At 43.7% G+C, this 13,217-nt stretch overlaps 2 protein-coding genes across 12 annotated transcripts in view; one reads left to right on the forward strand and one right to left on the reverse strand.

Moving 5' to 3' along the window:
- The window catches only part of LOC137410750 (uncharacterized), a 660,974-nt gene that overhangs the window by 537,340 nt on the left and 110,417 nt on the right, over nt 1–13,217 (forward strand). The window lies entirely within an intron of this gene.
- LOC137431107 (complement factor H-like) overlaps nt 1–13,217 on the reverse strand; it is a 287,920-nt gene that overhangs the window by 220,086 nt on the left and 54,617 nt on the right. For 9 of the 11 annotated variants that reach the window (XM_078781438.1, XM_078781448.1, XM_078781441.1 and 6 more), the window contains 4 exons: nt 13,115–13,185; nt 12,303–12,429; nt 12,120–12,187; nt 10,901–11,045 (listed from right to left, as the gene is read on the reverse strand). The exons of the other annotated variants lie outside the window; for them this stretch is intronic. In XM_078781438.1, the coding sequence (XP_078637564.1) occupies nt 10,901–11,045; nt 12,120–12,187; nt 12,303–12,429; nt 13,115–13,185 (411 nt within the window). The remainder of the gene's footprint in view (nt 1–10,900; nt 11,046–12,119; nt 12,188–12,302; nt 12,430–13,114; nt 13,186–13,217) is intronic. 11 annotated transcript variants of the gene reach the window in all.

A 13,217-nucleotide genomic window follows, 5' to 3' on the forward strand; every position in this document is an offset into this window, starting at 1 on the left:
AGTTATTGTTGATAGAGAAGATTAATAATGAAGATTAGCTGAAAATCAATTTAAAAAATAATAACAGTGCAGAAAAGGAAGGAATGGCTTGAAGTGAAATTGTGAAAGACTTGCTTCTTCCAAACCTTCACACTCAAGACTATTTTATCACTTTTAATCCGTTTTCCTGCCTTTGGAATCAGGATAATACAGTCACGTGAAAAAGTAAGTACACCCCATGTAAACTTTTGACTTTTTCAACATATTTCAACATACAGCTATTTGATCTTCGTTTCAACAATATTGATAGACAAAGGTGATATAATATAACAAATATCATGAAACATTTACATTTTGTAGTCCATTGTATAATTTAAATAAACATAAATGCAAATTTCGCATGTGGAAAAAGTAAGTACACCCCTACATTTATCACTACTTCAAATACCTAAAATTAGAATCAGGTGCACCAGCTCAGGTGCAAATAATAATAATAATAATTCATTTATTTTGTATAGCGCTTTTCCAGAAGCCCAAAGGCGCTTTGACAGAGTGGAAAACATAAGGCATAACAATACATGAAAACAACAATTGCAAAAAGACAAGAATCAATAGGGAAATATTTAAAGCAAAAGGAGGGAGAAGGAGAAGAGATAGTCAGGGGTTAAATGCTGTGGGTTGAATGTTGAATGCAGTGTTGAACAGGTGGGTCTTTAGTGATGTTTTGAATGTGGTGAGTGAGGAGGAGTCTCTGATGGTGTGAGGTAGTGAGTTCCAGAGGGTGGGAGCAGCGATGGAGAAGGCCCTGTCCCCCCAGGATCTGAATTTGGTCCGGATGGAGGGGGTCAGGAGGTTGGTACCAGCAGAGCGGAGGTTGCGGGTGGGAGTGTGTCTGGAGAGGAGGTCAGCCAGGTAGGATGGGGCCAGGTTATGGAGGGCTTTGTATGTCAAGAGGAGGATTTTGTACTGGATTCTCTGGGGGATGGGGAGCCAGTGAAGCTTGTAAAGGACGGGGGTGATGTGGTCACGGGTCCGGGAATGGGTGAGTAGACGGGCAGCGGAGTTCTGAATGTATTGGAGTTTATTGGTGATTTTTTAGGGTGAACCATGGGACCTACAGGTTTGAGGGTGAACCAAATGATGAGAACATCGTTTGAGAGGTTCTTGGAGGAACCTGTCTTATTTAAACCTCAGATATTTAGTTTGGTTTGCTCTTTGTTGTTGAAGTGTGCGGCGTCACCATGCCTAGATCAAAAGAGCACCTATGATGGAGGCACCTATGACATCATCATTTACATATTTTATTCCCCATGGAGAGTTCTTTACAATGAGCCATGTCTCAATTTTTTCTGTTCAGTACTTTCGGAGATATAGAGGTGCAAAGTTTTTCGGTTTTTCCAAGATGGCGGCCGAACCACGTCACCGATGACGTCATCAATTGGGCACAGTCTATTCCAGGGCAAGACCAATATGTGTGCAAAGTTTGGCGATTCTACGTGCAACGGTGTAGACGCAGTGCTGCAAACAGACAGACAGACAGACAGACAAACAGACAGACAGACAAACAGACAGACAAACAAACGAACAGATCAACATACTTGCCGGAATCTTTTCCGGCAAGTAACAAACAAACGAACAGATCAACATACTTGCCGGAATCTTTTCCGGCAAGTAACAAACAGACAAACAAACGAACAGATCAACATACTTGCCGGAATCTTTTCCGGCAAGTAACAAACGAACAGATCAACATACTTTCCGGCAAGTAACAAATGGACTCAAATGCAATACCGTCGCCTCTGGCGAGGGTAACAAGAAAGAATGACAACATTGCAACAAAGCATATACCAATTAATAATGACAATATCAACAACAACAATCACAGCAGGACCACCAGTAAATAATAACACAGAATATATATTAAATCCCCCTCACCCTGGCCCAAGCACACCAGGCCCTGGCGAAAGGGAAAGCCAATGCTCAAGCAACACAGCAGGCATGCATGCCTGAATTCTGCCAAGACCAACCAAAACCTAGTCCATGGACAAACGGGCCCACTCGTGGTAACAAAACGTTAAATATGAAACGCACAATAAGATCAACCAACCAATGAAAATGACACAGCTCTACCCTGTATGTGATGTGCAGGACTGGACGTTTAATAGCTACGCGACATAATCGGCCAGATAAGCCGGCTGCCTATACGATCAGACAGAGCGTCGAGGCACAGGGAATGGTGATGGTGTAGGCAAGGATGCACATGAATCCTGGGGAAGGTCAATATAAGCTTCAAGAGCATGATCACTGGTTGGCCCATTGGTTGAAACTTCTACAGAGTGCAGGGATAGCATGGGGTTGACAGTGCAGGCAGAGGTCGGACACAAATCAATATGACCTGGGGAGGCAGGTTGCGACAGATCAGGACGCACAGGGGGGTAATAGCCAGGCCACCTGGTGTTTCTTAATTTTAGGACTTAAGGAACCAGAACGCAGAGGTTTTCTGTTGCATACCACGTATAATGTGGCCCCAATGCTGGCGTGCATGGTAGATCCATCAGTAACAATGCACAACTGGTCCAACACTTTAGGCAAGACTATTGTGCAATCTGACTGAAGAGTTGCCCGAGCTTTAACGAGAGCAACTGTTAATTCATCGGTCCACGACAAACGATCCTGTGAGGGCCAGCCAGCACAAGCATCTCCCAAGGGGGACAACAAGGTAGCCGCATTCTGCAAAACATGCAGAAGGACCCTACAGGTACCAACAAAGGACCTAAGGCCCCTCACAGTGGCAGCTGGATGGCAGGGGCAGAGTGGTGACCTGGCAAGGACCAGCATTCAAATGACCCGAAGACCACACCCATTCCAGGAGAGCAGTGGATCTTGGGCAGACGATACCCTGTGTGGCTGAGAGTCGAAGGTCGCATCCATCCAGGATATGAAGCACAGCTGACCAAACTCTCAATAGCTCCTCACACAAATCTGTGTCACAGGACAAGCCATTTGTGACCCCAGCAACAGAGCTAGCCTCGAGTAAATCTCCAAGAACGAGGCACATCAACTCCTCCAAAACAGCTTCAGCGCCCAGCATCTGAAAAGAGGCTTGAGATAAGTCAGACACAATGATACAGGACCATCCCAAAATGGTGCAGAGAGTGCACTCGACAAACAGCATCAATGATGGATGCGGCATTCTGTCATGTCTAACAGCCAGGAAAGCAGTAGCAAGTCGAGATCCACCACCGGGCTTTTTGATAAGGAGCATGGGGATTCACGCACACCACACAGACATCGGGAAATCGGCGTCCTCAAGTTTAATGACTTCAGGTTCAACGAACACCCCGACATCTTCCAACTCATCACACTTGGCCTGAAGGCTGACGTAGCGTGTTCACTGTTCAGCCACACTGAGGGAGATGACTCTTGCACCGTTGGGGTTGAGTTCGATCCATTTTGCCAATGGCGCAAATGTTCCTGACAATCCCATTACAATCAATAATTTTAGGGTCAAAAACAGGTGAGAACTCACGACAGAGGGAGTGGAATTTCACCAGAATATCCATCCCCAGGATGTTGTCAGGATCAACGTGGATGGTGTTAACATAGGCATGGGGTGATGGTGGTGGTGCACACTTAGGAAACACTGGAGGGGGGCTCACAACCTCAAGGGATCTGGGTAGCACGTGTGATGTCTAAATTGGAATATCACTTGATAGTGATGGGACTTGAAGTATAATTTGGAATGTGAACGTGGTCGCATACACTGTGCCCAATGTCAGGTTGAGGTCACATCTGCATGTCGACGAGTCTTGTGTACACAGGGATCTCGGTCTAAGCTCAGTGGCGATGTCGGAACACATTATTGTGCTGGGGATGTTTGAAAGGGTTTCAAGGAACTCACCGGGCCATAGTGTGGTTGCACTCGCTGTGGAGCGCAAATCAACTTACAGTCACGTGAAAAAGTAAGTACACCCCATGTAAAGTTTTGACTTTTTCAACATATTTCAACATACAGCTATTTGATCTTCATTTCAACAATATTGAAAGTGACAGGTGATATAATATAACAAATATCATGAAACATTTACATTTTGTAGTCCATTGTATAATTTAAATAAACATAAATGCAAATTTCGCATGTGGAAAAAGTAAGTACACCCTTGGCTCTAATAGGTGGTATTGCCCCCTTTGGCAGAAACAACCTCAAGTAGGCGTTTCTTATAACTGTCTACCAGTCTCTGACATCGACTGGGAGAAATTTTTGCCCACTCCTCCATGCATGATTCTTTCAGCTGTGCGATGTTTGAGGGCTTTCTTGCATGCACAGCTCGTTTCAAATCCCCCCACAACATCTCGATGGGATTTAGATCCGGGCTTTGACTTGGCCATTCCAGATCCCTCCATTTCTTTCTTTTCAGCCATTCCTTGGTGGATTTACTGGTATGTTTAGGGTCATTGTCATGTTGCAAGGTCCACCTTCAGTTGAGTTTCAACTTTCCGACAGATAGCCTCACATTATCCTCAAGCACCCTCTGGTACAATGAATAAATCATAGTGGATTCTATGATGGTGAGCTGCCCAGGCCCTTGTGCAGCAAAGCTGCCCCAAACCATAATATTTCCACCACCATGCTTTACAGTTGGTATCAGGTTCTTGTGGTCAAATGCTGTCTTTGGTTTTCGCCAAACCTGTCTTCTGGTACTGTGACCAAATAGCTCTACCTTGACTCATCTATCCATAGCACATTGTTCCAGAAGTGTTGGTCTTTGCCTAGATGTTCATTGACAAACTTTAGTCTTGCCATGATGTTCTTTCTGGACAGCAAAGATTTCCTCCTGGCACACCTCCCATGTATATCAAATTTGTGCAGCCTCTTTCTAATGGTAGACTCGTGCACTTTGACATCAACAGTGACAAGAGCTACCTGTAGGTCCCGTGATGACATTCTGGGGATCTTCGAGACTTCTTTCAGCATCTTCCGGTTTGCTCTCAGGCTGAACTTGCTGGGGCGGCCTGGCCTGAACAAGTTGGCAGTTGTTTGGAATCTTCTCCACTTGTAGATGATCTTCCAGACAGTCGAATGATTGATTTCAAATTGTTTGGAGATCTTTTTTAATCCCTTCCCAGACTCGTAGGCATCTATAACCTTATTTCTGAAGGCCTCAAAGAGCTCTTTTGATTTAGGCATGGTGACGCCGCACACTTCAACAACAAAGAGCAAACCAAACTAAATGTCTGAGGTTTAAATAAGACAGGTTCCTCCAAGATCCTTTCTAACGATGTTCTAATCATTTGCAGCTGAGCTGGTGCACCTGATTCTAATTTTAGGTATTTGAAGTAGTGATAAATGTAGGGGTGTACTTACTTTTTCCACACGTGAAATTTGCATTGATTGTTGATTTAAATTATACAATGGACTACAAAATGTAAATGTTTCATGATATTTGTTATATTATATCACCTTTATCTCTCAATATTGTTGAAATGAAGATCAAATAGCTCTATGTTGAAATATGTTGAAAAAGTCAAATTTTACATGGGGTGTACTTACTTTTTCATGTGACTGTATGTGCATCAGATTGAAAAGACCCCGATTGTCTTGAGGGACAGATCATCATACATGCACCGATCGTGATCACCGATGCAAATGAGATGCTGTGCAGGGTGAATAGAAATGTCAATTTGAGGCATGAACGGATTTCCGTGAGGAAGTCGACATTGAGTTCTGCAACAATCAAGGCTTCGAGTGCCAAAATGTGATCAGCCCTGTTGAGAACAACATGGGTTTCACCAATGACATACCATGCGCTGAGTCAGCACGTTGTGAACCTTTTGAGACCAGGAGACCGATATGTTGGTTGGGCCAAAGTCACACAAATGAAGTTAGTTCCAGTGCCAGTGTCTATCGTGAGGGGTGTAGCATGGCCGTTGTAAAAGGAGAATATGTGTGAGCGGTTGGTTGGTAGACCCCCACCTTGTGGAAATATGTGGTTGGATGGTAGTAATATCCAGAACTGATGAAAGCTTGTTGTGATCATCAGGGTCACCACCAGGACAGTCATTATCGGGGTCTTTGCCAGAGAACTGACAAATCATGGAGAAGAATGCCTTGTCCAGAATTGTAAGAAACTGACAAAAACTTATGAAATGATCAGCAGGGTGACCTGCCTATTTGCAATAAGAGTAGCTTGGACCTAAACGTTTGCAACTGGGTTTCGATGACTGTGATGAAGATCGATACGACCGCTGCTGGGGATTCGAGAGTCGCTGAAACAAATCCTCAGCGCGTCCGTCACTGACAAGGCATATGGAATCAAGGTCAAGCAAATTAGCTCTGGATGGCTGAAACCAAAGTGCATATGAATGGCCTGTAAAACTGAAGGCAGCGAGTGATGAGTTATTTACAATTGTGGGATCTTGAAATTTCAGACAAAAATTGGCAATGTCGTCTGGATTTGGTTATAACGAACTTCCTTGCAAACGTCTGATGTTCTTCAAGTGATATTCCCTTCCAAATGTTTCATTTAACCATATGCTTGTTAAAGTGGCCATCTCGCTGGCCGTTCTGGCAGGTTGGCAGTCTTCCTGTCTTCCACCAACTACTGTCCGGCCTTGCACCCACTGCTCTAGCTGTCTGTGCTTTGTCCCTCCAATATTTCTGCAGGACGCACAAGGTCTGTCAGCAACCCACTGCTGGTGAAACTACCAAAATTAAGACTCACTGCTCACCTTCACTCATTCGTTCGTCTTTTTCCAGCCTCTGGAACAAACTTCCACACTCTCTTCAATCTCACTCTTCCCTCCAGGTCTTCAAAACAGCTGTTCACCAACATGTCATATCTTCCCACATCCAAAACCTTGATCTTTTCTACCCTCGTTAATCGACCACAAACCCACCTCCTTCAAATTCCCTGTATTCTTTCCTTTTCCTCATGTCGTGTCCATCTTATTTATCCTGTGTACCCCACCACAGCCCTCTCTCTTTCACAGATCTCCTGATGTTCCTGTTCCCTACTGTTGTTGTGCTTCCCTCTCTTGCCCCCTCTTGTCCCCCACTCCCTTTGTTGTATGTTCTACTAGCAAAGGCATCCGGTGTTGCCGGTCAACACAGAGTTGCTTCACTGATGGGAATATTGAGAGGAGGGGGGGAGAGAGAGGAGAAGAGCAGGAGAGGAAGGGGATGGGGAAGATCAGGAGGGAGCAGGAGGCTGGTGAGGGGGAAGCAGGGATCAGGATGAAGGGTGACTCAAACACTCAAGTGGCTAAAGCACGCAAACAAGCACTCCATTCAAAACCATCGAGAGGGAACGGACAGCTTGGCAAGCTAGCTAGCTGCTTGGTAACTGAAACAAACCTGGACATGTGGACAGCATACTGTACATAAAAAATGTTGACGAAAGGAGAGTTTTTTTAAACTAAATATTAATCATGACTATTTTCCTTGTAATGAAAACGTAACTTGTCCAGTCTTCAATGCAGCTTTAGTTTTTTTAATGTATATATGTTGGAACCCATCTGTGGATCGGTCCCATCGGCCGATGGGTCTGACCCGTTTGCGGATCCGCAGATGGGTCGCCCATCTGCCGATGGGCGACCCATCTGCCGATGGGCGACCCATCTGTGGATGCACGAGAAATGACAATGCAGACCCATCGGCCGATGGGTCTGCGCCATCTGCGGATGTGTTGTTCACCTTGAAGGAATGTGTATGCATCAATGGTGGATGAGTATGTTTATTTGAACCTAAAAATAAGCAATTGATGTCATAAATGTTTATAAAGCAGTCCGTGACATGTGGTTTGTTTTAGATAATGTCGCTCCATTTAAAAACGCTGGTCTACTTCGCTGGTGGCACTGGCAGACTCAGCTCTCCATTGTTTATAGAGCAATTCCTGGCATGCCTTAATCACCCCAAAGCTAAAGATGAAGGTGTGGCTTCGTAATCGGGGCATTGTCAATTATATAAACACAATAACGCATTATGTGATTCTATGAGGCCCTCAGTGTTTATGTAAAACGTCTTGTGTCTGGCGTGTGAATACACATGGTATAAATATGGCCTGGGTCACGTTTTCAATCATTCCCATCATTGCATTCAACATGGATACAATACGACAACGTCAAGTTTGTGATGAACTTGTTGCAAAAGTTATCGGCAGTAAACGCTCACCGGTTATTACGGACGAAAAGTACGACAAAATTGTTAGTCATCTAAGTAATCCTGGTGATCCAGTTGGCGCACACTTCAGACACTGGGTGAAATCTAAACAGTTTCAAGTCATGGATCTGCCGGTTCTTGGAGTAACAAACGCTCTTGTTCTCCCTGGTAAACCCGAAAAAGCTGGCGATAATATCAACAAATTCATACAATGTTTTGTATGAATGTTGAGTATGTTATGTAAAGCTTTACTAAAACTGCCATGTATCTGTTAATTACAAAATGTATTGACAAAATGTATAAATAGATGGGTAGAAATAGATAATAAAACATTTAAAAATCATCTCTGTTAAATTCCTACCACATGTAATTCCAATGACTGTGTACCTGATTGAAGAGCACCATTCTGTCAACACATTCCTTCAAGGTGAACAACACATCCGCAGATGGCGCAGACCCATCGGCCGATGTGTCTGCATTGTCATTTCTCGTGCATCCACAGATGGGTCGCCCATCGGCCGATGGGCGACCCATCTGCGGATCCGCAAACGGGTCAGACCCATCGGCCGATGGGACCGATCCACAGATGGGTTCCAACATATAAACTCAGATGATGTTGAGTGTACGAAAATGGACACGACATTTTAAAGAGCACATGGACATAACTTGTAAAATAAGAAATAAAATAAAAAAATCTCTCGAGAATTTCCTTGGCCTCTCGACTAATTAAGTACGCAGGCATTTCCCGAACAAGCCGATTTTCGTTTTACTTTACTTCACGTCATGAATTATATGTGAAATACAGTTTGAAAAGTCGGGCAAAATTTTTATTATTGTTTTAAAGGCCACTATTTCCTTTTCACTGCATTATGAGAATGTACCTTCATTGGGGAGTGTATATTTATAAAATTATACTGTTGCCATAATCGCTCCGGACAAAATATGCATTACCTCGTTTCCTCTGCAAGAGTTGCAATCAAAATGTACCTTTGTTTCCTCAAAACGGTACCTTTATTTAATGATAGAAGACGCAATGTTCAATCTTCAAATGTACTCCAAGGACCAATGAAGTCAAAGAGATATGTGTAGTGAAAAAAAATGGTGGTGATTTCTGGCCCACTGGCGTCTCGTTCGTCGAGCAGAACGGAGACGGAGGATTGCCAGCAAGCATCCAACCACCGTAGGACCACACGTGAGTAGAAATTCACACACACAATTTTGATAACAGGATGGTCAAAAAATTTGTATCGTAAATAACAAAATAGTCCCGTGAACAACAATAAATAAAGGGATAATAAAAGGAGAGAATATGTTATTTATTTTCATGTTATTAGTCAAATTGAAAACTAAAGTAATCGGTAATATTGTCCTGTCCGTGCCGATAAAGACCGGTCTCGGACGGATGACCGATCGAGCTTACCTCCGAGGCGTTCAATCAAACAATGGCAGATCTTCTTTACACACGAGGGAAACGGAGAATGACGAACCTTCCTGGACGGCTTCTACTGGAGCATCCTCGAACCACGTCAAACAAATCAAACCGACGCAGAATTAAAATGCAACAACAAAGGGTTTAATAAAAATAATGCCAGGGAACAAAGAATGCACAGTAAAATATTCCTAAGTTGAGGATCCTCCCTACAGACTCAGATACACACAAGGGGAATAAATAACTGAAAAATAATTGCATGTTTGTGTACTCAGCTTTGAGCAGCTCTTGAACCACATCAGTCCTCGAATGAGCCCCACGTCTGTGCACGGGAAAACACATGACTTGGCGCAAAGTCCGTGCACGGGAAAACACCCGCCTTGACACAAAGTCCGTTCACCGCCAGCCGCTGAGCGCGCAACGAGCAGGCCGAGCTCCGTCCTCGTCATCCGCTCCACACAGCACCGCGGTCTCTCAGGTGCACCCAGCCGCCACGAAGTCGGCACCAACGAAGAAGCAGGTGCGTCCGTTCACACCAATCACCCAGACCAAAAGAAAGAATGCGTCTGCTCGCGACCACGAAAGCCAGGACCAAGAGAGCAAATGCAACTGTTCTGCAAATGAGAACCCAGCGCAAGAACCAAGCGCACAAACTGTACTGTGACCGCACGCAATGAATGTCCCAACACAAAAGCGTATAAACTGCGTCTGCTCGTAATAACTGTACCCACACACAAGAGTGTATAACTTGCGACTGCATGCTATCGATGTCCCAAGCAAGAGAGAGAAAATGACTGGACGCAGTCTTTTGCTTCCCGGCCTCCCACGTCATCTGATGAGGTCCGCGTGTGCTCCAATCAATCAAAGAGTCCATCTCATCACTCCAACGGCCAGACCAATCATCCTCCTTTCGGGGCAGGGCATCACGACCCCCCCCCCCACCCCCAGCGGTAGTTGAATGCCCTGGTTCTGGTTGCTTTTATATAGTGCTATAATTATTGCCCATTGCTTGGCTGATATGTGTGTGTGTAGTGCAGTGTCATAAGGAACAAAGGAAAAGGTCACAGAGACAATTTACATACAAGGGATTTGCCCTTAACCCCTACCTAATTAACATAGCCCACCCCTCACCATGGGGACAAAGATACGACCTTATGCTACATCTGGCTTGACTTATGTACATCAAGGTGGCTACACGACATAAGGAGCACACTACCCTTTACAATCCTACCTGGCCCTAAGGTATGTCATTGCATGCCCCCCATAAATGTAACAATATACAGACAAATGCTCATGAGAAAAGAAACATTCTCTACATTGTTGCTAGAGGATACCTGCGCGGCACTTAGGCAGTTCCACAACCCCATCTTTACACGTGACAGTGAGAGGTTCTGAGGTCACGTAATCTCGTTCACATTTCAGTATGGCTTGTTGATCTTTGGGTAACCGGACATACCAGAAGGGCCAGCTGTATTGCCTCTGCAGAATAAGAATGAAGTTAAAACCAGATAACGAGATGGATAGTAGCATGATAACCAGGCGTCACTCAATAAGATGGAATGCGTGATTATCAGGATAATTGTGTCGTTGTGCAAACTGAATAATCAAACAACTAGATGGTATTAGAATACTTACCCTGCACAGTCAACTTGGTGCGAACCAACCCTTCTCTTTTTGAACGGTTTTTTCCGTTGATCCAATATGGCTGCCAGACCACATGAGCGATTAAATCATAAATTTACATTCTCTAATATAATTGTTGCGTAGATCACGCTCAATAAATTTCAAACTGATCAGACTAAGTGTTGTCCCTGCCGAATTATGATGTCATAAATAAGGCACCAAATGGTCATCGTTAACAACACTTATTCCCCCTATTGAGTGCTTTACAATGAGCCACGTTTCAATTTTTCCATGTAGCGGTTTTGGAGATATAGAGGTGCAACATTTTTCGGGTTTTCCAAGATGGCAGCTGTACCATGTGACCTATGATGTCAAAATTATCATTAAAACATTCTGCAGGAGGAGGTGCTCCAATATAGCAAAAATTTCGTGTCAATCGCATCAATAATTTCAGAGAAAAAAAAAATCATACTGATCGAATCAAGTATTGTACTTGTCAAATGATGACGTCATAATTAAGATATCGATGACATCATCATTAACATATCTTATTCCCCATGGGGACTACTTCACAAAGCACCGTTTAAATATTTTGCATGGAGCGGTTTCAGAGATAGAGAGGTGCAACGTTTTTCGATTTTTCCAAGATGGCGCCTGTACCACGTGACCTATGACATCATGTTGATGGATAAAAAAATTATACAGGCGGAGGCGATCCTGTGGTAAAATTTTGTGTCAATCGGACCAACGGTTGCTGAGAAAATGAATTTTTAAAATACAGACACGCACATACGCCACATGTACGCCGCACGTATGCAACCGAATGCCTAACCCTTATTTTCGCTTCGCGAGCGTTGGAGGATAATGATGGAGGATTTGCCAAGCAAGACGCTGAGGTCTGGGATTTAACTCAGAACCAGAAAAACAAACCTTTTTGTAATCCTCTGGAACCTGAAGATGATTATTCTTAAAATCCGATGTCTGTAGGACACAGAAGTCTGTAATAATCACACACAGGCAAGAAATTATATATTGGTGCAAAAAAGGATAGCCTAACACAACAAATACTCTTTGGAAATCAGATTAACAAAGACCATCAATGAGATTGGGTACCTGGTGTACATCTTGGCAGGTTGAAATGTTCATTTCCGCAAACTATTTGTGAAGGCGTATCAGAGCTGTGATCTTCTTTACAACGAAAATTGACTTTGGTACCCAAAGCGAACTTGTAACGAGATCCCTGGTGCAGAGATGGTTAATCAGTTTGGGCTGATGATGGGTAACAGACAACTGCTCAGTAAATATATCTTAAAGTGGTCATTCTCCCAATTCGTTCCATATTGTCAAACACAAACCCAGAACCCACTATATCACACATTGATTCTGCATTTATAGTTTTTGAAAGGTGTTTATTTTTGATTTTCTTTCCAATTTTTTTCAATCCAATTTTCAATCAAATTCTTTTTCCTCTGCCAATTTCCTCAAAGATAAGTCTTACCGGTCGTTTTTGTTGAACCATCTTCTACTCTCCATGTCAGGATTGCTGGTCTTACTTTCTGTCTCACTCAAACTATAGCTACCGGGCCAGCTTCAATCTCTCGTTCTCGCAAACAAACACCATACACTTTTCATGACACACTTTTGTCTCTTTTATTTAAGGCCTGGGCTCAAAGAGCACTAGGCTATACAGTCCATGCCTGGAGCCTCCAACATAAAAAATTATTTTAATCTCCCTGTCCCTGTTACGACGGGTTGTGCAACCTAACTAAACAGAATCACTATGGAAATAGCTAAACTCCGGTGTTCTTTTATGTGTTGGATGTGCTGTTTTCATGTGTCCCTGGGATCTTTACAAATCCGCAACATTATGTGCATCCTATGTTCATCATAATGTTCATCATAGTTTACAGCACGGAGATTCATACCTCCCTCTGGGACGCAGGAGGATCCATCAGATTCCGTTCTCTTAGGTCATTACGTGATACACTGCAACACACTGAAGTTCAGAAACACTCGGGTTAGCAAGAC

This window comes from Myxine glutinosa, chromosome 7 (genome assembly GCF_964187855.1).
Source record: "Myxine glutinosa chromosome 7, kmMyxGlut1.1, whole genome shotgun sequence".
Taxonomy (NCBI): Eukaryota; Metazoa; Chordata; class Myxini; order Myxiniformes; family Myxinidae; genus Myxine; species Myxine glutinosa.